Genomic DNA, 26,073 nt, shown 5'->3' on the forward strand with positions numbered 1-26,073 from the left:
GATTGTATTTTTTTTGTGAGGCTCAAATGTTGGTGACACTTCAGTGACTCCTTTGGCTGCATTTTTTTTTACAATCCGACAACAAATGTTGAAATTTTTAAAGTGATTATGATAATTGCGTACCAAGCAAAGTCTTACCGAGTCTCATGACTCTTTCAAGTGGGTTCTACATTGGGGTATAAGATCATTAGCATTAATGCATGATTTGCTGATGGGGGTTTACCAGGGTACCCAGAGAACACCCGCATGTATGAGGCAATAACACTCAGTACTGCCATCCACAATTCGTAACCAAATTCTGCAATACGGGCTATATTCAGGCATCCCATCCAAGTGTTTAACAAGCCGTAACTCTGCTTATCTTCTGAGATTGCGAGGATTTGAGTCGGTGTGGTTTTCGGAAATTGTGTGTGTCACATATCTCTTCAACAACTGTTTTTCGCTACGCGTTGGCTGTTGCCAAAGTTGGTAAACACTCCCGACGCTTTTTGTAGGTGTGCCAATTCCTGGCGGACACGCGTCGCTTCCTGCACCAGATGATTCGCACCATCAACATCAAGGAGGAGGTGCTTATCAGCATGCAGATCATCGGCGACCTCTCCTATGCCTGGGAAATCATTGACAGGTGCTCCATGGGGCACGCTGGCTCATTCGCCCACTCACCCATCTGCTTGCCATGGCCACCGCTGTCACCAGCCGCCCGGTCTACACTCAGATGTCCACCGCAGTGTGGCCATCATCGATCCTTGATTTAAAATGCAGTGCTGTTAAATTTTGAATGAAGATCCTGACTTCGTTAATTGTTGATTGGAATTTGACCCTGGTTAATTATTAATTAAAAACCCTGCTAGCGCCCCTGTGCTTCTGGATATTTTTTTGTTTGTTTTCCCAACTCGCACAAAACGGTGCTCTCATTTAAAATGGAAAGATTGCTTTTGTGTTCAGTTATCTTTGGGCTTCTCGGTGTCGGTCACTCCGGCCAGTGAATGTTCAGCTCGCTGGTGCCTTCCATGCTGATTCTGACATGCCCATGGTTTTAAATTTCTCAAAGAGCTTCATTAGAACAATTTGTTTTAGATCTTATTAGTCAAGTAAATTAAATATTTGTTGACATGCATGTGACATCTTTCTGGCACAAACCTGCTACTCAAAGAGCCATCACAAATCATCCGTGACTTAAAATTGACCAAAAATGCCACACAATGAGGAGAAAAAATATTTATATTTACATACTATCTAGAGTTGTTTAAAATATAAAAAATGAAAGCAGGCTGTGGCTGTGAATTAATTGTTGTATGCCAGTGTAAAGAGATTTGCTGTTGAATTGTGACTTGAATGTAGCGATGGGGTTGAGTGTGTGGATTGCTTCGGGGAAGTTGTTCCAGAGGTGTGGTGCTGCAAATGCGAAAGATCTGTCCACCTCCATGGTTTTTATTACTGAGCCATCTTATTTTGCATCCAATCCCTTTGTGTGAGTGTGCAGCAAATTTGCACTCCAAAAACAAATGGATGCAACCTCTTAGACACTTGCCAAGACTGTACGAGCTGTCTAACGCTTTGTATTGTTGCAATAGTTAATAAAAAAAAAACTCTATTATTGGAATTTATTTTCTATATTATTTTCAGCTTTCTCACATAACACTGATTGAAAGCTTTTGAATATGTTCTTAATCTCTTTGGGAACAGTCCACGCTTGACATCCAAAGAGTGGTAAATGTAACATCTCAGCGTCCTTTCAATGAAAGCTGCTTTTCAAAATCTCTACCTTATTCCGAATGTAATCTCTGTGTGTCCCCCACGGATGTGTTCTGCTGTAGCTACACTCGCATTATGCAGGAGGGCATCAAGAAGGACCCCTTTATGGTCACGAGGCTTCGAGCCACCTTCCTCAAGGTACTCACACACGCAGAGACCCATGCTGCTCCAAACACGAGGACACTGGCACGGCCTATAGCGGCAGCACTTTCCCCACTTGTTGCGGAGCTCTGCGCTTTACAGTATATTTTAAAGATCCCCAGACGGCTATCACATGACGGCCAGTGTTCAAGTATTTTTATTTTGCCAAACTCGAAAAAACTAACCGCAAATTTCGATTTAAAGCTTTCGTGACTGCAGGGATTCATCTTCTTGGTTCTTTCGGTAAAGTCACGTAGAAGGGAAATAATAAAATAATAAAAATAAAACATAATAAAATAATTCTCACGACGTTTCGGCCACAACGCAAGCAGCCGTCCTTAGGTGAAGAACAGGTCTGTCGGAACTTTTCAGACGCTGTCTTCCCGACAGACCTGTTCTTCACCGGAGGACGGCTGCTTGCGTTGTGGCCGAAACGTCGTGAGAATAATTTTATTATGTTTTATTATTATTATTATTTTATTATTTCCCGTCTACGTGACTTTACCGAAAGAACCAAGAAAAACTAACCGCAAATTGCTCAATTGGGATTATACAGAGCATTAATTCTAGATTTGAAGCTTTCGTGACTGCAATGATTCATATTCTTAGGTTTTTTCGGTAAAGTCACGTAGGTAAAAACATTAAAAAGTAAAATAAAATAAAAATAAAAAAAATAAAAATAAAAATCACGACGTTTCGGAGGCAACACAAGCTTCCGTCTTCAGGTGGTACCGTCACAGCCACGACAGCTGTATCAAGTATCACGTTGCCATACATAGCAGGCGTGACCAAAAAGATCTCCAAAATTCTAAACAAACATAAGATCCAAGTCCGATTCAGTACAGTGCATAATATCCGTGATTTAATTCCATCTGTGAAGGATGTCGTTCCTGACTTACAGTATCCTGGAGTCTACAAATTGAGTTGCATTTGTGGTGATTGCTACATTGGAGAAACGAAACGTCATGTTTCTGATCATGTCCGCGAGCACAAGTCAGATCTGAAACACGGCAGAACTGATTCTTCGGCCGTTGCCGATCATTGCTACAACTCGGTGGGCTCTCATGAAATTGTATTTTCCGAGACCAAGGTTCTCTGCAAACCTCCTGGCTACCATCAAAGGTTTGTACACGAAGCCATACAAATATACAAACACAGACATAATTTCAACCGTGATGACGGTTACAAACTGAGTGATCATTGGAAAGATGTGATTAACCATGCAAAAAAGATTTAACTACACTTATTTGCCAATCTTATTTGACAGACAACCATTACTGTTTAACCATGTTTAGTGGTGGTCTTCTTGTTACAGGTTGAGTCACAAACCGCACCTCTCCATAACAAAGGCTCAGCCTTTGTTATGCAGTCTATTCTTAGTCTCAAACCTCACCTTACCATATTAATAATAAGTATGCGGCCCTTGCCCCACCACCTTCTCCAACCATTATATAAACGCAGTGGTAACTCCTGCAATCTCTCATTTACTTGATACAGCTGTCGTGGCTGTGACAGTACCACCTGAAGACGGAAGCTTGTGTTGCCTCCGAAACGTCGTGATTTTTATTTTTATTTTATTTTACTTTTTTATGTTTTTACCTACGTGACTTTACCGAAAAAACCTAAGAATATTATACAGAGCAATCATCGCCCCCTACTGGCAGACTAATACCTCAGGTCACTCTTGCAAATTAGACTCATCCTCGTCCTTAAGTTCTTACCTGCTTAAACAAAGTAAACTAGGAGCATTATTATATTACCGTCTTTCTGCCATTAATGGTGTCAAGGTGATTACCATGATAAACAGTTTTAAATACAGGGACAAGTAATACAGTGGATATGACCATGGTGATTGTGATGTTTTGTTATGTGTTTATGCTAATTATTCTAAACACATCAACCAAAAAGTCACGTGGTTATTATGATTCCATTAAAATACAGTAGACTCAAGATATTGGTCACAGTATTGATCGTGTGAATTTAATTGGTGACGGGCTTGTGAAGACACCATTATGTTTGCACGACTTTTGCTGCTATTTCCATAGCTTGTCGAGAATGAAATTGCTGTTATAGTGAACTTATGCCTAAAATGTGATTGGTTTATCAAAATAATAAAGGAGTTTTTACTTGTCATTCGGAGCAAAGTAAGAACAGATCCATTCAGTCTGAACTTATTCCACCAATCCTGGTGTGTAGACAAATTAAGTCCAACCCTTGTTATACATTACTGCTGTCCACATTCTGCCCTGCCCTTCATTGCCATTCCCCCTTCGTTGCCCATGCCCATTTTCCCTGCCAGCTGGCATCTGCACTGGACCTGCCCCTGCTGAGGATCAACCAGGCCAACAGCCCAGACCTCATGAGTGTGTCCCAGTACTACTCGGGCGAGCTTGTCTCCTACGTTCGCAAGGTGCGTCCACGTTCAGCGTTAAGTTGATGCTGATGTCTTAAGCTGGGATGTTTCTGAGTTTTTTTGTCTTTTTGCCTGGACCTATATCAATTGTGCTATCAATGTAATATCATGAGACGAAATTTTCATTTTTTGCAGCTATTGCAGCCCAGTACCAACCCCCCGTGTGTTAGAGAATAGCTCGCAAAATCATATTCTCACCAAGCTGCTTGTGAAGTCCCCTATAGTCCATAATTTAGCAAGTGTCCTTACCTGTCACCTGCTGCAGAGAAGTACAACTGAAATGTAGCCAAATAAAAAAAAAATTACATATTTTTTTCTAAAATAATTTTAGATATTTTGTTTTCATCATGCAGTCACTGGAGACCATCAACTAACTATGCTCGAGTACTTCATTTAATTCCTGGTGAACCTCCCAGATTCGAACCCCCATCCTTAACATCCCACTCGACACTTCACGAATCCAATTGTATTGCATCGAGTAAAATTATTGCAATGTTACGCGATTTGTCTTTTATAAATATCTACAGTACATTTAAACACTGACTACAATAGATGAATGCATAACGCTGCTCGTCCGAGCATTCGACACGGCTAAAACGGGGCATCCTTATCCATGTGTGTGTGTGTGGCTCTTCCAGGCGATAAGCACACTGTACTTGTATGCTCCTGTTTATTTTTATTCTACGTGCTTATTTGCAGGAACAGTCGTGTGGTGGTTTACGCGCTACGCTAGTTTTCTTATTTACGTTTTTTATAAGGTGCAGCAGAACCAACAAAGGGCTTCAGAGCTCTATGAAGCTTGCGACCTGAGTTCGATTGCTGCTCGTGCCCAGAATCAGAATGTGTAATTATCCTGGAGGAAGCTCAGATGTCCAGTAGGGGCAGGTCAGAACGTTACTACAAACAATACACAAACAAGATAGCGGTACAAAGTATAGGAAATGTAAACAAATCACTTAAAAACATACAAATACAACTAAGCATTTTTTTCTATCTTACCAGGTTAAGCCCATTGAGCTATTCGCTTTTTTTAGAAGCGACCTGACCACAAATTATTATCTGAATCCACCCGTCTTGGTCTTTTCCTAGATGGATTTGGCCTTAAATGAGCACATGATGCGGTGTGTAAATATCGTCACAGGGGAGCAGAGGTCGCAAACGGGTTTTGATTCCTTACCCGTACCCATACCCGGCCGCACCAGGGTCGCAAATGGGTACCCGTACCCGGCCGTACCCGTACCCTACCCATACCCGGCCGGGTACGGGTAGGGTACGGATAGGGTACGGGTATCGGGTACCTGATTGCAACCTCTGGGATGAAGCCATGTTGCAGGCGCGGGTGGGTTGATTCTAGGAACTTGAATTGTGAGAAGAGACAAGACGTTGGGAAATGAGTGACAAACAGTTACTCACCAGTGACTCACGGTCTACCCGTACCCGTACCCGGCCGCACCAGGGTTGCAAACGGGTACCCGTACCCGTACCCGGCCGGGTACGGGTAGCCGGTTATCGGGTAGGGTACGGGTATCGGGTACCCGGTTGCGACCTCTGCAGGGGAGACAAAAGTGAGCCGGGCGTGGGTCTGGTCACACCGCCCTCTTGTGGGACAGGCCACTCTCTTTCCCCAACAGCTTGTCTTGCTATCCGGGGGGGGAACTTTGTGCGTCCCTACAGGTGTTGCAGATAATCCCGGAGACAATGTTTGGCCTCCTGGCTCAGGTGATCCAGCTGCAGACGCACAACATTTTGGAGGTTCCGACGCGTCTCGACAAGGACAAACTGCGCGAGTGCGCACAGCTGGAGGCGCGGTACCAGGTGCGCACGCCCCATGCGTCCGGAGGAATCGCATTCATGGCCCTTGAATCGTGACAGATTATCTTATGATGCTGCGTTGGCAGTGGTGCACAAACAACATTTTTAACACGCGCATCGATAACGCTGTGGCCCTGAATGGAAAAGTATATAACAGGCGATGTTTTGGAAAATGGCCCTTCACACCACAGCAATGTTTCGTGATGGTTCATCAGATCACAGGGGTTGGGTGAATAATTGCCTGCTAGCTCAACAATCGGAGACAACTGTGCTGCTAGATGATTTGAGAAAAAGAAAGACCACAGTTTAATAAATCTATATTCTTGGTTCTTTCGGTAAAGTCACGTAGAAGGGAAATAATGACGGCTGCTTGCGTTGTGGCCGAAACGTCCTGAGGATGGCTGCTTGCATTGTGGCCGAAACGTCGTGAGAATTTTATCTTATTATGTTTTATTTTTATTATTTTATTATTTCCCTTCTACGTGACTTTACCGAAAGTACCAAGAATATGAATCCATGCAGTCACGAAAGCTTTAAATCGAAATTCTATCAAATCTATCACATATTTCTTACGGTAGTGCGTTTTCCGCTTGTTGCAGAGGTACGCGGGGCGTGAACCACGTCCGGCCATATTAATACTGCGGGGTGCATTAACCATAAACACTGCCGTCTGCTTGACAGTAGACATTAAAGATCCTATGACGTTTTTTTTAATGAATAGGGCCATGTGTGCTGGCCCCATGATCCAAATTTGCCACGTTTCAAATATAACCTACAGATAACTAAACCACTTGGCAGCATCGGAAACCCCCTTACTGTGCAATCTGTAGACTATAATCCGACGTGGAACACACTGCCATTTGTGATGGCCTGGTGCTCTAAGAATGGCACGAATTTCGATTTAAAGCTTTCGTGACTGCAGGGATTCATCTTCTTGGTTCTTTCGGTAAAGTCACGTAGAATTAAAATAATAAAATAATAAAAATAAAACATAATAAAATAATTCTCACGACGTTTCGGCCACAACGCAAGCAGCCGCCCTCAGGTGGAGAACAGAACCAAGAAGATGAATGGCACGAATACCAAAAGTATTCAAGATTTGATTCATTACATTACATCAGAGTAGGACATGAGAGCTGTTGACTTGGCCTCGTTGCTCACCCTCCTCCCACTCTCCACCTTGATTGTACTCCCGCTCCCCCCGCCAAACTTGAGATGCAGTTGCATTTATATGCTAAACAAGTTACCACTCGATTTAAAGCTTTCGTGACTGCAGGGATTCATCTTCTTAGTTTTTTCGGTAAAGTCACGTAGAAGGGAAGTAATAAAATAATAAAAATAAAACATAATAGTGAGAATTGTTTTATTATGTTTTATTTTTATTATTTTATTACTTCCCTTCTACGTGACTTTAGCGAAAGAACCAAGAACAAGTTACCACTGTGAAGGGTCAGTGTACTTCCAAGGCAATTAGCAGCCTCAAAGAATAGGATTTGACACTGGGGTTATACTGGTAGGAACCACCTGGTTCTACCAGCCCACGGGAGATTATTGTGTCCATCTGTCGTGCATCCAAAAATGGGAGGGGTGGGGCTGGGTGGAGAGGGGAGGGTGGGGAGGGGCTGGGTGGGGAGGGTGGGGAGGGGCGGGTGGGGAGGGGAGGGTGGAGAGGGGCTGGGTGGGGGGTGGGAGGGGTGGGGATGGGTGGGGAGGGGCTAGTAACCCCATGGTGCCCTTATAAAACTCAACGTTTAACCTACTCACGCCTGTTTGTGCCCGCCCTCACAGTTGGGCATATTTGCGAAATACACCACGCCGCCGTTGACCCTGGCCATTGACCGAGCAACCCAACGTTCCTACCAGCTCCCTCCGCAGGAATGTGTTTGGTATCAACACGATTTAGCGTACAATGAACAGTCTGCTTCCTCATGCCGTCCTTCCAGGTGGCCAAGTCGACGCATGCCATTTCCGTGTTCACCGAAGGCATGTTGATGATGAAAACCACATTGGTGGGCATCATAAAGGTAACTCCAGCCGTGTGGCTTCATGCAAGGATAACACTTGTTCCTCGCTAGAACTGTTTTCAATTATATAACATGACATTTGCTCGTAAGAGGTTCAACTCTGCGTGTTATTTTGTCGCACTAGATTATGTTTGATGCTTCTGACGTTTAATTAAGCGCGTGCTTCTAAGATGTGCGTTTGCATGTTTCTCTGTACATGTTTTTTTTTTGACAAAGTGGAGGCTACCTTAATGTACTGACTTGCCAGCTTGATGCTAATTGGATCCAGATATTATTTAATTTGCGCTATCCAACATAAAATAACAAAATAACTCGACGCAATTGTCAATAACGCTGTCGTAAAAGAAAAAACTGAATATTATAGGTGACATGTCATGCAGTGGCCCTTAGCACATCAAACCAAGATCTGTTTGGGAAATGTATAAAGATTATGATTCGGATGAAATGTAATTATGGCCCTTCACCCAGGAAAGTCTAATTGAGTCTCAAGACCATGTCAGGAGAGACCTGCATTAAACAAATCACAAAAAGTACCTTGGGCATGCGACTATTAGTGACAACTTGGAGAAATTGTTCATGCAAGGAGTAATTGAAAGGAAATGAGCTCGTGGCTGCCCTGAAACCAGAAGGCTGGATGATTGAGTAAAGAAGCTTACTGGGGAAAAAAAACCCTTGGAGCATTGAATAAGGAATGTATAGACCCGTGAGAACTGGAGACAATCTGCCAGAGGAATCAATGACGGTTGATACCGAATTCCAAACAATGAATTATCCTGCACTATGATGTTTATCCAAGCCGTGAGTGTTTGGCATGTGGGGGGAAACTGGAGTACTTGGATAAAACCCACGCATTTGAGCAATAGTATGCACGGACAGATAAAATACACAGATAGATAGATATGTTGTTAATTTAATAACTTGTGGACTGAACCCGTTGCTGCGCTGCCAACGCCTGGCCAACTCACAGTTCCACACCATCCAACTTTAAAGTGAACATCTTTCGATGAACAATTGAGCCATTCCCCCAATAGGTATCCCTAGCAAGCAAACATCACAAACAATGAACTAATTTTTATTTTACCAGGTAAGGTCCATTGAGCCATATAGCTCTTTTTCAGAAGCGATACGGCTACAAATTGTAGCTCAACGAAGTGGCTGTTCACGTGGAAAATTATATCAGCCAAATACTCGTAAACGCATATTTATGAATTTGGAGAGAAAAACCGGAGGACCCGGAGAAAAATCCACACGACCATGGGGAGAACATGTAAACTACAAATATACAGGCGTCAGGGTCGGGATCGAACCCATGACCTCCTGTATGCCAGGCAAGGTAGTTAACATCTTGCCATCAACACATGGTATGTGCAGGTGGTGATCGCCCTCCCAAGTTCTAACCAGGCTTAGCACGAGAAAGCTTTGGAGATCTGACGACGTCACGCAGATTCTAGACATGAATTGGTCATTGGCGTCCTTCTCACCGAGTGCCGTTTGCCCGGCTGTGCCTCGCACACCAGGTGGATCCCAAGCAGCTGCTGGAGGACGGTATCAGGAAGGAGATGGTGAAGCAGGTGGCGGCCGCACTGCACACGGGCCTCACGTTCAACCCCAAGGCCAAGGTGCGTCAAGCCGGAACCTCCTGTCAAACGCGTCGTCGGTCGGGGTTATGTTCACAGATTATAATTTGCTGGTCTGGCTAAGGCCAGACACTATTTCCCGTGCAGAAATTTAATGAGCTGTGGTAAGCTGCTGACATTGTGCCCAGTGTGTTATTTGCAAATAATAAAAATGGATCCCAAATGCTGGTGGGGTGGTGACGTGGCCCAGCGATGTTGCAGAGGATCACAGTTTGAATCCAGCGGCCGCCCTGATTATTACTGCAGGTGTAATAACCACTGATTCTACGGGCCATCTGCTTTACATTGGATGTTATGATCCCCTGACCTCATTCCCAAGAGTAGACCATTGTGTGCCAACTCACAATGGCCACAAATTATAGCTCAATGAAGTGGCTGTTCATGTGGGAAATTATATCTCACAATGGCCTACATCATGGTCCAAAGTGGCCAAATTCGAAAATAACCCCCCAAATTATTAAATTGAGGTTCTATATATAACAATCTTCACGCCTTACTGGTAGACTAATGTCTGTAAGCCAGATGCTGAGTCTCTCCTTGTGCCCACAGGGACAGCTGCCATTGGGGGTGCCCTTTCAAATGTTTAAGATGAGATGTAGAACGCTCTGAGACACTTAGAGGGCGCTATATCAAAAACATCTCAATTTATTGGATTAACCGCTAATGCTGCTGAGTAATGATAATAATTTGCTTCTCTATAATGGTCTGTGTTGTTTTGTGTTTCCGTTATCTCTGCCGTTGCCTCTGTCCATGGCTTTCTCTCACTCTGACCGACTCCCCGCATTGATCTGTTTGCCCCCTGCCTCCACCAGTCGAGCGAGCTGATGCCCAAACTGCACGACTTGGCCGCCCGCATGGATGGCTTTCGCCGCTCGTTCGAGTACATCCAGGATTACGTGAGCGTGTATGGCCTCAAGATCTGGCAGGAGGAGGTGTCGCGCATCATCAACTACAACGTGGAGCAGGAGTGCAACAGCTTCCTGCGCACCAAGGTCAGGGTTTTAAACGTTAAGAACGTTTACCCGAGGCAGCTCCATCGACTCGCAATCGAGAGGGCGTGAGTTGAATTCCGTGTCGGGGTCGTGGAATGACCCGGCTCGAGTGATCGCGAGTACATTTTTTATTTACCAGGTCAGGCCCACTGAACTATATATTGCTCTTTTTCAGAAGCGACCTGGCCACAAATGATAGCTGTATTGCGGCCAAATTAAACGCATGTTTCTAAATGTAGAGGGGAAAAACCGGAGGACCCGGAGAAAAATCCACACGATCACGGGGAGAACATGCAAACTCTAAATATACAAGTGTTGAGGTTGGGATTGAACACACGACCTCCTGCATACCAGGTGAGGAAGTCAACATCTCGCCACTAATCCGGTGTTAATAGTGTGGAACTGCGAAGTGACCAGGATATAGCAGAGTAGCAGTGGGTTCATTCCACAGACGTCTGAGTGAATTGTACATGTGTCTGTGCTGCAGGTGCAGGATTGGCAGAGCATCTACCAGTCGACTCACATCCCCATCCCCAAGTTCCAGCCCACGGACGAATCGGCCACCTTCATCGGACGCCTGTGCCGTGAAATCCTTCGCATCACAGACCCCAAGCAAGTGTCGCACGGGAAAATTGCGCAAGCCTAGTGCACATGATGCACAGCACGACTTCTTTTACATAGCAGAAATACAAAGGTTGTTCTTTTTACCGATATTTTTTGAGCGTTTTATTATGCCCAGGAAAGCCTCGCTGAGTGTCGTAGTTTTTGAAGTAATTTCCAGTTGATTTTTAAAATTTGGCTAATTTGGACAATGACGCCGGCACACAAATGGTCCACTCTTGCGAATTGCGTCACGGGATCTGTAGCGTCCACTGTGAAGCAGGCGGCGTGTGTTTTCTTGTTCGACAATACTCTTGCAGCAATAACCAGGGCGGCCACTGCTTTCGAACCGTCAACCTCTGCAAGCGGCGAATGCGTTACCGCTTGGCCATGTCACCACCCAAGGTGTCTGGACGTTACAGAGAAGAATGGGCAAGGCGATGTATAACAAGTGTGAACAATACAAGCTTAATGGCTGGCTTGCATTGAATCATTACTCCGGAATTGTGACAATTCATTGAATTTCAGCAGAGGGAGAAATCAGTCCGTGTCATCGTGTTCAGTATTGTTTAGAGGATTGGCCTGATGTCATATTCCTGTGACTGTCCACTCCCAAACAGAACGACGTCCTACGTGGATCAGTTGAGCATCTGGTACGACGGTCGCACAAAGCAAGAGCTCACAAACAGCCGCCTCTTCTCCGAGGTCCAGAAGAGCCTGGGAACCTTCGGCCTCAATGGGCTCGATCGTCTGCTGAGCTTTATGATCGTTCGGGAGCTGCAGGTGATGTCAGATATTTCACTCTCACGCTTTTGTGGGGGTGGTGCCTTTTAGCGCCGCATCGCTACAGTTGAACAGCAGCGCATCACATGATTAATTCTAAGTTTAAGAATCAAAAGCCAGGTTGAAAAGATATAGATGTTAGAAGTTTTCGAAAGATCTTTTAAAGTTTCTCGGCACTCAGTTTGCTGAGAAGTGAGTTCCAATCCTTAGGCCCAACATACGAGAAGTCGTGCTACCCAAACTTCTTTTTTTACATGCGGGACGTCCTAGTCCAGGGGTCGGCAACCAAAATAACAAGAAGAGCCATTTCTTTCCAATTCGGTACAAAATTCAGTATTTCAAGAGCCGCAATGCATCTGAGTACATACTGTACATACTTACATATCGTCAAGAAGCAGCCCGTAAAGAGCCGCATGCGGCTCCGGAGCCGTAGGTTGCCGACCCCTGTCCTAGTCAGAGCTGTCTGCAGAGCGAAGATAAGGTCATGTACATTCACAGGCAGAGTAGCCATGTCCGAAGCTGTTGTCCTTTTGTCGCAATGGTTGAATGATGAGTAGTTTGCACTCTTCACTCTCACTTCACGATGGACAAACACAGTTGTGTACTCTGTGGTATCTGCTTTATGTCAGTTGCTTTGGAATTCGAGACAGGAAGTCAGGTGTTGGTCAGTGAATCTGTTCTCTTCGTTAACATATGTTGCCCGTTTCTGGTCAGGTCACGCCCTCGCAAGAAAATAAACTTGCATTTTAAAAGGTTTTTTGTTTATTCCGATGTTCGGTGTACTGCTCAGCCTTTTACTACGTTGTGGTTCTGGAGTTACAATCAGAATGAAGAAAAAACTATATTTTAATAAATGAAGAGAGTTAATACATGTATGTCCCACACCAGCTGTTCGTGGTGGGGAGATGGGGGGGGGAGCTTCACCAACATTGATAAAGGGCTGTAATTTATTATTTAAGTATTATAAAAATCTTTTTTATAAAGCGTGCATGCAAATTGCATTTCCTAATGCGCATCACACACAGGTGCAGTTATCTTCTTTAAATCGAAAGGTGCATTTATATTAAGACGTTTTCAGCCAATTACTGAATGTTTATTTTTGTTATTCTACTGGCTACAGTTTCATCAAATTCAAATACCATTTGAGGTCTGTTGGTCAATTGACTGAAATCTTTAAACTTAACAGTTTAAAGAGCATGAGGCTATTGATTTGCTTGGCACAGTGGCTTGCTGGCTTGAACTCAGGGTCTCAGAAATTCGAGACTGCTCACATGGATATGATTCACTGTGGCACCTGCTGGCTACACGCCTGAATCCCGACGAAGCCAGGTGTGTTCTCACAGTTGGCTATGTGCGGTGCGAAAGATGTTCAAAATACATGCATATAAACCAGGATAATGTATTTTATCCAACTGGAAACGTTGTTCCTGTGGCCAGACCATCGAGAGGGGAGGAGAGTGAAGGATATATTATATACGGACAAAATGGGAAAGGGAAGAGAGAAGATAAAGAATGGGAATTAATAGGAAAAATCTAGGAAAGGAACAGAAAATTGGACCCAAAAGGTGTCAGTTTTGTTGCCAGAAAAAAGGGTAAAAACCTATTATTATATTTTGCTACTGGCAAAGGAGGCCTCATGATGGACCCAAAGAGTCAGGAAAGATGATGAATGGGAGGAGAAGGCTACATCAGGGTCTTGACGCCACATGGAGTGGCGTCTGTTTTCACAGGGGGCAACGGGAAGAGGGGAGGGATTCAGAGTGGGGGTGGCCACACACAAGGTTTGAGCCGAGTGCCATACTGTACCCCAAGCCACCATCTGACGTTGTGTGCCACGTCGCAACGTACCGTGCCACCCTTTGCTAGCCCGCCCCGTGGTTATCCTGCGGCGCCGCCCCGTGCCACAGCGCGACGTGCTATGACCTGCCGCGTTGTACCAAGCTGGGTTTTGACGTGGCCGCTGCCTTCATTGCAGAATGCGGTCGAGTATCTGCAGAAGAATGTGCTGAAGGACAAGATGCTCATGGACTCGTTTACTGCGTTCATGAAGACTGCCAACCCCATCAAGGGCATACTTGGTGAGCGTCTACATCAAAACAAACCCTCTCATTCGTAGAGTTTCAAGTTTATTTTCTTTAACCTGGGGGGTGGGGGGGGAGAACTCAAGAGACCGGGATAAGTCTCATGTTCAAGAGTGATGACCTCGGTCAACAAATGAGTATATTCAATAAATTGCTTGAATTGGAGGGGATCCATTTGCAGATAAGCAACATCCATAAAAAATTTTAAATGTCACCAAAAAATAAATAGCCTTATTTTGTAGATGCACACTTTAAATATGGGCCCCAGGCTGCCGAGACATGAGTTTGAAACCTGGTTCATGAGATAGAACAGCATTTTAAGGGCCTGTCAGATGTACCATTTCGTCACTTGAGTGTTGTCACCATACTCTTAGTTCTTTCGGTCACGTAGGTAAAAAATGTAATTAAAATGAATAAAATAATAAAATCACTACGTTTCGGAGGCAACACAAGTCTCCGTCATCAGGTGGGGCCGTCACAGCCAGATTTGCTGCATCAAGTGACCATAATGACATCGCCGCTGTGCATTGTATCACAGTGTCCGTGCAGCGATGTCACTAGAGTGTTGAGAACAGTCTTTTAAAATCACACCCGGACCGATTACCGCTCCACGAATCACACAACCTCCACATAACACACCACACCCTCTCACAGCCTCGCTTCCCTCCCCTACAACACTCCTCAAAGCATCGCCTCTCCACTACGTCTCTTACATTTATAACGTTCACCGAATGTGTGGGACCCTAACTCGCTGGGTGAGGTTACTCCATGTGTTGTTCCCCCACCCAACTCCGTCTGAACGTACCCTGTACCTTCTCCTGGTTTGTTTTTTCCCCCTTTCAATAAAATAATTCTGGAAGGAAAAAAATAAATATCACACGAGGGCAACACAACTATAACATCTCCACGTCTTTCATGATTAGCATGGTTGTCTTCGTACGGTGCGAACAAAGTTCAACATACGATTTGGTTCTATCTCATTAACCCCCCTCTCTTACCTATATAGCCTCTTGTTACAGCAGCAATTTTGCCCACTTCAGCAATTGTTTCTTGCTGTGGCTGTCCCACCTGATGATGATTGCTTGTGTTGCGCCCGAAACGTCGTGATTTTATTAATTTTATTTTATACCTACGTGACTTTACCGAAAGAACCAAAGAGTATGAATCCTTGCAGTCACGAAAACGTCAAATCTAAAGTTCAACATACATATACAATGCATACATTACAAGGACGCACTCATTACGCACAGAGCGGCTTGCCAGAAATTGACCACAATACTTTGCTGATCTCATCAACGAGCATGAACCATCATGCAAACTCCAGTCATCCTCACACCGGCTTTTTGGCTAACCATTTAACAAAGACGGTCACTGCATCACACACTTTCTCAGATGCGCTTCTGCGGCCGTCTGGAAAGCTTTTCCTTCTGATATTAGGAAGCCACTGGAGCTAGGCGCTTTTAAATCTAGATTTCAAACGAATTTCTTTAACTGCTTTTTGAGTTTAATTTGTTGTCCTTTCCCCTGCACCTCCGATTAACAAGGTTTGCTCCATACGGTGCGAAAGAAGTTCAACATACAAATGCGATTTAGACACTTCACATTTTCCCCAGTGATGTTGTGTTGTGTGACAGAGTATAGAATTTGGTTGTGCACATAACACCAATTGCTGGCTTTTGCGGTGTTCTGTCTGTCTCCGTCGCCTGCAGCCAACGCAAGCAAAGTGTATTCATCCGCCACATCAAAGTCACAGAAAATCTGGCCTGGCTACATGGACATCATCCTCAAGGTGGCGTGTGGTTCTTTCTCTGCTGCTTACCCATTCATTGCATGAGCACAGAAGCTTGCCAAAATAAGTCCTTGAGGCTTAATTAGGCGTTGCTGGTCAAACAAAGACATCATTAGGATGATGACATAAAAGCAACTGTTAAGTTGAAACATTCCTGCTTGTATATGCTAATAATTAACTTTCAATATGAAATTGAGAAAATAACATAACAGTATTATGGGACCTCCTTTGTCAGTATCAAAATATGAGAATAGGTTTTCCTCTTTTTTTCTGGCAACAAACAGGTGTTAAGATGTTAAAACACCAAACTGAAACCTTTTACAAGGAATCATGTCTACATTAACCACAATACTTGTGGTCAGAATGCAAAAAAAAACATACTCTGATAGTATGATGCGTTGTCTTTGAAACTGATTGGTCCACACCAGAGACAGCTTTTCTTTCGAGGCGTACGCCTTTTCGCCTTTTGGCGTCCTCTGGTCTAACACCGTTTGAGACTAGGTTAAAAAGAAAGCTGTCTCTGGTGTGGACCAATCAGTTTCAAAGACAATGCATGTTCTATCAGAGTGTTTTTTTTTGCATTCTGACCACAAGCATTGTGGTTAATGCAGACATGATCCCTTGTAAAAGGTTTCAGTTTGGTGTTTTAACATCTTAACACCTGCTTTGCTGCCAGAAAAAATGGGAAAACCTATTCTCAACATAACAGCAGCTATCCTGGATGTAAAATGTATTGCAAGGATTATGACAAATTTTTATTAGCTGCTATTGCTTCTTAGAAATTACACAAAGTGTTTAGTTATGACACCTCGGCAATACCGTTTATAGGAAAACTGATGAGGGCAGTCTGATCTTGCCCCCTTAATATCAGGGTACCAATTGGTACTGATTTAAGAGGTCACATCTTGCTAATACAACTCGCTGAAGTCATAAATTGCCCAAGTTTTTGTAAATGATGCTTAAATGATTAAACATGATTAGGCAAATAAACAATCCCACACAATTAAGTTCCTGATTTCATTACCTCTTCCAAGATGTCTGGCCCAGCTTTGAAGAGTCAGCCAAAATGCCCTCCACTAGAGGGGCTTTCAAGACCTCTCTCTATTGGAGGTCCTTCTGCCAGCAGTGGCATGATTGAGCAGTTTGCAGGGCTGTATCTTGACCTACTTGGCTAACAATAATTGTCTTGGGCATCAAAGTTTTTGTCCGTTGGTAGATGGACCTGGAGAGAGTGGAACTTGGCGCCGAGGCCTGGCAATAGGGTGAGAATGGTTTGGGGATGGAGCTGAAGTTAAAACGACCAAGTCGTGCCCACTAGTGGCAAACGCTGACATCGCCTTGTTTTTAAAGTTGTGCTTTTTTTGCGCAGGTTGGGCAGCTTCAGCTGCTAAGGCGACAGATGGCTCATGAGCTCAGCTACTCCTGCAAACTCGACTCCAAGACTTTATTTGGAGCTCTTATGACACTTAACAAGTTAGTTTCCTTTTACGCTTAGTTTGAAAACTTATTTCTTTGGAATATTTTTGTGTGTGTGTGTGTGTGGTTTGTTGTCCTTCCTCTGCACCTCCCATTATCATGATTGGCTACGTACGGTGTTAAAGAAGTTCAACATACACACAAGTTGACTGCCGGTCGGTTCTCTGCTGTCACCCCCTCGGCGTGGAACTCTATCGCTGTGCACATCTGCAATATCAAATGCACTCTGCATCAGTGTGTCTCTCTCCCTGTCTCCCCTAATTTTTTTTGTCGTTTTTAAGCTCAGGCTCCATGCCACTCATTGACATGCTAATTTCTCTAACCCCCACCTTTCTCTCCGCCCCCCCTCTCTCTATTTAAGGCCTCGACACAGAGGCGTGGTTTCTCTGTGTGCCTATGTATGTGTCTCTCTATGTATCTCTGTGATATCTCTCTGGTTATATGTCTGTCTATATGTCTCCGGTTCTGTGTTTTATCTCTCTCTCAAATTTAGCATTTTCAGGAAGAACGTAATCAACCAGGTAGGGTGTTGACTGTTATGTTAGCCGACTCTCTGTGTTGTATTACATTACATTTCTAAGTATACTAGGTTTGTTTTCTATTTCATTTATACCTGATGATTGCTTGTGTTGCAATCGAAACGTCGTATGCTAGTATTTAATTTATTATTTTCTCTTTATACGTGGCTTTACCGAAAGAACCAAAGAGTAATTCCTGCAGTCACGAAAGCTCCAAACATCTAAAGGCCTATCTGTTTGGTCAGGCTTTCGCGCAGCCCTGAGCTTGGCTCCGCGCCTTGGAGTTGTCGACTTGTCTACAAAATCTGGCACGTTATAAATACATTTATTTTTATTAATCTTCCACCGCGGGCTCTGCTGCTAGGGCCCTGCTGGCAGACGTGCAGGCCCACTACGCCGAGCCGAGCCGCCCGTACCCACGAGAGGACAACCCTCTGCTCTTCGAGCTCACCTCTTACCTGGAGGCGGCGGGGATAAACAACCCTCTGAACAAGGTAAGCGTGCGCAGGGCCGCTCAAGGTAGGCCTTAGCCATTCAGCGATGCATCGATTCTAAACTAAAACTTATCATCTAATTTTTGTTTACCAGGTAAGGCCCCCACTGGGCTCTATATAGCCCTTTAACAGAAGCGACCTGGCCACAAGTGATCACTCAACGAAGTGGCTTATCGTGTGGAAATTTATAGCGGCCAAATACTCTAAACGCATGTTGATTCTAAATGTGGAGAGAAAAACCGAGGATCCAGAGAGCATGGGGAGAACAAGCAAACTCCAAATGTACAGGCGTCAGTCAGGATTGAACCGACGACCTCCTGCATACCAAGCGAGGTAGTTAACATCTTACCACCTTGGCCATTTGTCGATTGATAAGCGCTCTCGCGCTCGAAGAATGTGCGATGAGTCATGCACGTGAGAAACGGTTGTGCTCACACATTTGTGAAAATGGGTGCAAATGTTTAATTTAGGTGAGCTTCGCCAACACAACTGTGTAAGCGGGACGAATTCATTTGAAACGGGACATTTTTTAAAATTCATTTTAAATGGTCAAAATGAGACGTAATCTATTCTTCAGTCACTTCACGAACCTGGGTCGTGATGTTTGAATCTTTCATGAAGGTGAATAATCGTTAAATGTCCAGTAAACCCAAAACGCGTTTGTTTGCTTCTCCGGACAGGTCTGGGTAAAGATGGGGGGAGCACAATGAGAAAGCTGATGCAATGTTCCCTATGTTTGTATAATAATATTTGTTCAAACTGTTTTATATAGATAAATTATAGTTTTGCAATGATATGTCATGAAAGGTTCTGTATGCATCTTTAGTTTGTAGTTATTCCATAGGTCAATTATCCATCTGAATCTTCTCCATAAAAGTTTTTTTTGCACGCTTTCTTTTAACTCACTGTTGTTGTCGTTTTCGTTGTTGCTGTTATTGTTGAATCCTCAAATCTTGTAACTCCATTTTAACCCACTTCCCAATGTGGTATCGACTGCAAACTCGGTATACTTATGTCATACTGATGACAATACTATATTATATAATAAAAATAAAAATAAATATTTTTAAACGTTCTTTTTTATATGTTATGTTTCGGCTTGGTTCTAATTGTCCACGGTCAACTGACGTTGGCTGTAATTGGCCACGGACCCTTACGTTATGGCAAGCTTCGGGGCCACTTCCTGGAGTCGTGGAGTTCTGCCATTACTAGTATATTTTTAAAAAAGCGTGTTTTTTTAAATATAACTTATTGGGCTTAGATCGCGTTGATATAAATGTGTCATTAAAGACGCCACCACCCGACAGCCAATTAGTAAGGTTTGTCACGCCAACACACCGGTGTGTTGGAGAGTAAACTCAAAACGCTTACAATCCGAGGACAACATATTTCGCCGGTAATTACAACCAGACTCATCAGGCGACAGCCAGAATTGCGATATAACCCAAAAAAAATATTGTTTGCGAAAGCCTTCATTTTCATCTAGATCTTGTACTCCTCAACAAATGACCGTCAACACATTTGAACGTGTTCATTTATCGAGACCAGTTCCTTGTAAGAGCTTTGTTTTACTCATTTTCCACCCCTCCCCCCTCTTGTGGTGCAGATTTACATCACAACCAAGCGGCTGCCGCATTTCCCACTCATTAACTTCCTGTGCGTCATTGCGCATCTACCCAAGCTACAGTACAGCAAGGCAGTGGGTGGGTTTCTCTCTTGTGCGCACACGTTTTTTGTGCCATGCATTGTTTCATTCCCCCCCCCCCCCTCTCTTCTCCGCTGAAAAAAACCACCCTATTAAATAACTTATTGGAGCGAATCCACTCATAACATGAAAATAAAATGCCCGAAAGTAATTGTTTGGTCACAAACCGTAAAGGAACAAATCGCTATCGAGAGCCAATGTGCTTTTTAAATGTTGGCCAATTTTAGCCGAAAGCTTCAGTTCACATGGATTTATGCTATATTAGACAATGGAAATGCATATTCTGTTGTTAGAAAGAAAGGCAGTTAATTTACTGTTGACAAAGACCGAACCGTAACCAATTTTATAGGTGATTGATGACATGTGGGGCAACTGAGAATATTAATACTATGCAAGTTTAACGAACACAAGCCTCTGTTATCACTATGGGTGTAGTTAAACTATTAAACTAAAATGTCTTTTTTATTTTATAAGGTAAGGCCCACTGAGCTATTATTAGCTCGTTTTCAGAAGCGGCCTGGCCTCAAATTATAGCTTAGCGAAGTGGCTTATGTGGAAATATATAGCAGCCAAATACTCTAAATGCATGTTGATTCTAAAATGTGGAGAGAAAAACCGGAGGGCCTGGAGAAAAATCCACGTGATCACGAGGAGAACATGCCAACTCCAAATATACAGGCGCCAGGGTCGGAATCGAACCCACGACCTTCTGCATACCAGGCGAGGGAGTTAACATCTCGCTACCGTGGCGCTCATTGCTGTAATAATACTACGCGCTATCAGCTTCACACTTATTGTCGTGATTACAGTTTTTTTATGTCTAGGAGAGTCATAGGACTTATTTTCAGGAGGGTGCTGCATTGTTTTTTTAAAGATTTTTCAGCCAACTGATGATGAGTGTTTATACGAGCGGGAGAAAACCGGAGCAACCGGATAAAATGTAATCGTGTGAGAGGACAACACTATCCCCATACAGATCGAAACAGATGGCGATTAGTCCACCAGCTGTTCTGTATTCTGCTGGCAAGGCAGAGTATGGCACCTTCGCGACACCCACTGGACAGGAGTTTCACAACATTTATGTGATCCATCAACCCTGGGGCATGCGCCACCACTGCCCCGCTACATAGGCAGGACCAAGTGAAAATCCAACAATGCTTGTTCTCCCTGACCCTCAACACCAACGTCTGCTGTATATAGGCATGGTGAGCAGGCGGGCGGGTGATGGGCTGGACTGGCCACCCATGGTGGTGGGGCTGCTCACATTGCTCAAGCAGTTCCACTCGCGCAACACCGAGCAGTTCCTGGCACTGCTGGGCCAGTTAGTGCGCTCCTTACTGGAGCAGTGCACGACCAGGTAATGATAACGGCGATAATAATAATGATGACCCCCTAATTAATCCAGCACACTGCACAGGCTGCACGCACGGTTTACGCCTGGCCACACGTGTTCATGCACATTCATCTCTCTCTTGCTCGCACACCACGTACAGCACACTCGAGCGCGCGCCAGGGGTCACAGGCAGCTTTACAAGCAGTATCTGTCCACACGTATACCTGCGCTGTAGAAAACCTGATGTTAGAATAGCTCTTAAATACCTGGGTTATAGCCAGATAAGAGCATGGTCCATGTACCTGAATTACTGGCAGGTAAGAGTATAGTTTGCTGTCTTAAGATTCATAATAATTCACTTGCAGATTTTTGCCAAACCATTGCCGCTTGAAGGCACCTGGCACCTCTGGTTGTTTTGTCATTCGCCATTAAAATAGTTGGTGAAAGTTTGTTAAAAGTGTTAGCTGCGGCTAGGATTTAATGAGCAACATCTTTAATGGTACGGATGCTGCTGTGGTGTAATAGTTGGCACGCCGTATTTGCAATCCTGAGTTCACCAAGCAGTATAATTTGGTGTACCCACGCGTGGTGAGGTAAAGTGTGGGTACTTCTCACCTCTTCCAATACATTATTTCGCCGGTGTTGAAGAGTAGGCCATACGCCCTATAGAGGGGCTATCTAGAGCTACCACTTGTGAGGTCCTTCCAGCAGTAACGTGGTCAAGAAATTGTCGGGCTGCACCTTTGTAGCACGGCTGGCTACGTATGGCGTGTAAGAAGTTCAACATACAACTATGAATTGTATCTATATTTTTCTCATTGTCTAGAATGTCCTATTTTTATGTTGAGTATTAATGTGATGGTGCTTTGAGTAGTAGATTTGTGCCAGAAAGGTGCCACATTTGTCAAAAAAAAACATTGACTTGACTTTTATCTTCTAATCGGTGTGAATTGTTTTTCGCAGCCAAAAATCTCCAGAGATGCCTTCGGATGTGGTTGGAACCCTCGTGTTCCTAGAAGATTTTGTGCACTACACACAGCTCACGAGACAGGTGTGTGCTTGGGAAATGCGTTTGCACTGCACCCATCCTTATACAAACCATCATCCCAGATCCTTGAGCTATCAGATTATGGGCACTTGCTCTAAGCTTGTCAATTATTTTTCTAATCAAAAGCACAATGCTTTTTGTGATCCATTCCCACCGTATGTGCTGGGGCTTCACAACACAATAATGTGGTTTCAGGAACCAAAGCTTCCAGGAATCAATGAGGAACCCTTAAATTCCCAATGGCCCATAAGAAAGGCAGGCTGGGGATTAGCATTTGCAAATTACAGATTGGAATTTCGTGAAAGACTGCCCGCTGTGCCCGAAAACAGTGGTCTACGCATCACAGCAGTTGCACATGGAACTTGAGGCAAGGTTTTGAATTAAACAGATTGTGTGTTAATTGAGAATAGTGGCGATGTTTGTTCCTTGTTTTGCAGGTGATCGAAGCCCACGTCCCGAGCTACATCCTGGATGAGTTCAGGCATGTTGCCCAGTAGCGGTCGTGCCACTCAAGCGAGACGTTATGCCAAGATGTCACGTATACATGACGGCGGATTATTTGGCGAGCAGTCAAAACGTACGGTCTTCATTACCTGTGCTGTTATCAAGACGGCTGATTGAATTTACGTCTTTGGAAATATGTTTTTGTTTATATTTTTGATTGGGCGTGTCACTCATGCGTACGTGTCATTGTGGGAACTTGGACGTGGGCATGATCCAGAGTGATGACCTCTATTAAGAGTTTTTGCCACTTGCGTACACTAATGTATTTTGTCTTGCTATTTCTGGTCAAGACCAGATACATATGAAGTTATATGTGTCTTAGATAACTGTGTACCTCATGCACAAAATAATTTGGGGGAGGACTCGCACTGTATTTCAATTGTGCGGGGTGTCTTCTTTGGTACCAAATCTTCAAATCGATAGGTGAAGCCCTGTATTTATGAAGTAGAACCAATTGGAATTCATCAAAACAATTTCTACAATGCGAGAGGGTGTATCATAATGTATGTTATCTGTCAGTCACACGATGCTAGAATTCACATTTTTGTAAATTGAGTTATAATTCGATTTACAATTTTGTGTGGGGTGGAAGGAACACTGAGTGTAAATGAGAACAGGGCAAACAGCACTTGCATGAAATGCCACAGTGCCACTAAGCACAGCTTGACACACCCAATTTATCTTCAATTTTGCTGCACATATTAAACCATGGATAAAATGTACAGGGGTGTTGCCCATCTAGTGAGTAACTGTGCATTGATTGGCCAAAAATAGCATCTGATGTCACCTTTGATGTCGATTACATAGAGACTGGAACAGCAGACCCGTGGCTGATGAGACGTCTGGTTAAGAATAGCCGCCCCACCCCTGGGTGGCAAGAGTTCAAATAAATAATCCGGCACCGACTGAGATCCTGAGTTGAATTTGGGTCTGCCGTTCACGTTTAAACAAGGTTCTCAAGTTGATTGAGATAATGCTTTCAGCCCAGTCACTAATCTTCCATTATGGAATGGGGTTGTCTGCTTGGATTTTCTCTCTCCATGTTACCCTCTGTATTCATCTCCTCCCGCCCTGCTCCAGAACCTTCTGCCCTGACACTTTCCTCCGTTTGTCTTTGCGCATACTTTCTCAGTTGCTTCCACCTCTGTATTTTTTCATATTGTTCTGTTATACTTCGCCTCCATCTGGCATTAATGTTTCCTTTCTCCTTGAATATATCTCATCTTCAGACCTGTTGAAATTCTCTCCATTTAGTTGTCAGATTTTAAAATTTCGATTTAAAGCTTTCGTGACTGCAGGGATTCATCTTCTTGGTTCTTTTGGTAAAGTCACGTAGAAGGGAAATAATAAAATAAAAACAATTAAACATTATAAAATACAATTGTATTTTATAATAATAAAATAATAAAAATAAAACATAATAAAATACAATTGTATAAAATAATAAAACATAATAAAATACAATTGTATTTTATTATGTTTTATTTTTTTATTTCCCTTCTACGTGACTTTACCGAAAGAACCAAGAAGATGTCAGATTTTTATTTTCTTTTTCCTTTCTGAATTTCATTTTCATCTATTACAGAGGAGGTAGTATAATTTACGGGATCTCAGCATTAGTTCTGTAACCTTTGCTTCTGCCGGGCATTCTCTAAAATGGGTGGGGATGCACTGCCTGGGAGTATTCCAAATGGATTACTATAATGACATGAAACTCAAAGCATAATTGATACTTGTATATCTTTATTGATATTAAAAAAGAATAGCCCCACCCACAGTTCAAGGAACTGGCAGCTGAAATGATGCAGCAAGTGAGGTCATGTGTATGAGTGTCCAGTTGGTCATGATGGTGCGTCAGTACAAATTGTCTCACATTACAATACAGTTGAATGACTTCACTGTAACGACCCACTCCACGCTGAGCGGCCGCAAATAATTTATAATCGAATTATCCTAATGGTAAATACGAATTACTGTCAGCATGTATTTAAACTATGTGGGATATGAATTGTGAACATATACATGACAAACATAAAGTGAACATTGCCCGATAACGCACCGAAAGCAGCTTGCCATCGTAACCAGCCTCTCGCACCATTTATAATTTCAACTAAAGTCCCCTTTTACGTCCACATCTACACTGTGCTGACACTGACTCTTCAAATCCAGCTTTTACTCGGGTAGAAAATCTTTGAAGCGTTAATTGCCTTAAGGAGGTTTATCCAAGAGCTGACAAGTCACTCATTTACATTGGACTTTCTGTTTCATCAGCTTAAGGGTTGTGGCAGATGTCACTGATACCACAAGCACTGCTCCTATTGTCTGTTTGGAGCAATATTTTCACTTTTAATTTTTTTCTGTTGAGCAATTGTCTGTAAATACAGTATATTACAAGTTAATTTTATTACTAATTTCCTGTTGATTATTGCCTGAATACTCTTGTGAATTAGATGTCATCTTAAAAATAATCAGATACGTATGTTGTCCATGAAAGCTAATGCTTTTTACATATTTGATGAGTAGTATATAATTTCGAAGTTTTATATGTCTAAGCCTACACACAAAATAAAATTACATCTTTTCAAGTAAATGCAGTCCGTTCAATATAATTGATATTCCAAAATTTGGTCTCAAAAATAACAATCAGCCACTGCCACTAAGTACGGTACAATAATTTCATTTGCATAGAAGAATTCAGTCTCAAGCTTATTTTCAGGAAGATCCTGCAACGAGATGTTTGTAAGTGTCATGTGGGAGGAATCTCATATAAGAGGATTACACTCAAAAGATTTGAACAGATAGATTCAATCCACTAAGTGGACCAAATCTGTGGACAATACCCATTTCTGTACTACCATCTGACACCGCAGCCCTTGCAGACCCAGGCCTACCACACCTGGTATGCGCTGATCATCGGCCAACAAAATTATTAATCCAGCTCAACCTTTCATAGGTTTGAAGATCCGAC

At 43.4% G+C, this 26,073-nt stretch overlaps 1 protein-coding gene across 1 annotated transcript in view; it reads left to right on the forward strand.

Annotated features, from left to right (window-relative positions):
• The window catches only part of WASHC5 (WASH complex subunit 5), a 42,749-nt gene extending 17,054 nt beyond the window's left edge, over positions 1 to 25,695 (forward strand). Inside the window, exons 12-28 of the mRNA XM_078604323.1 lie at positions 495 to 625; positions 1,818 to 1,893; positions 4,196 to 4,306; positions 5,984 to 6,124; positions 8,065 to 8,145; positions 9,663 to 9,764; positions 10,595 to 10,774; positions 11,262 to 11,386; positions 11,995 to 12,157; positions 14,133 to 14,235; positions 15,948 to 16,027; positions 17,397 to 17,500; positions 18,386 to 18,515; positions 20,122 to 20,218; positions 21,421 to 21,577; positions 22,517 to 22,604; positions 23,039 to 25,695. Of these exons, the coding sequence (XP_078460449.1) occupies positions 495 to 625; positions 1,818 to 1,893; positions 4,196 to 4,306; positions 5,984 to 6,124; positions 8,065 to 8,145; positions 9,663 to 9,764; positions 10,595 to 10,774; positions 11,262 to 11,386; positions 11,995 to 12,157; positions 14,133 to 14,235; positions 15,948 to 16,027; positions 17,397 to 17,500; positions 18,386 to 18,515; positions 20,122 to 20,218; positions 21,421 to 21,577; positions 22,517 to 22,604; positions 23,039 to 23,098 (1,929 nt within the window). The 3' untranslated portion in view covers positions 23,099 to 25,695. The remainder of the gene's footprint in view (positions 1 to 494; positions 626 to 1,817; positions 1,894 to 4,195; positions 4,307 to 5,983; positions 6,125 to 8,064; positions 8,146 to 9,662; positions 9,765 to 10,594; positions 10,775 to 11,261; positions 11,387 to 11,994; positions 12,158 to 14,132; positions 14,236 to 15,947; positions 16,028 to 17,396; positions 17,501 to 18,385; positions 18,516 to 20,121; positions 20,219 to 21,420; positions 21,578 to 22,516; positions 22,605 to 23,038) is intronic.
• The last annotated feature ends 378 nt before the right edge of the window (positions 25,696 to 26,073 follow it).

Source organism: Lampetra planeri, chromosome 22 (genome assembly GCF_965212315.1).
Source record: "Lampetra planeri chromosome 22, kcLamPlan1.2.h2, whole genome shotgun sequence".
NCBI classification, from domain to species: Eukaryota; Metazoa; Chordata; class Hyperoartia; order Petromyzontiformes; family Petromyzontidae; genus Lampetra; species Lampetra planeri.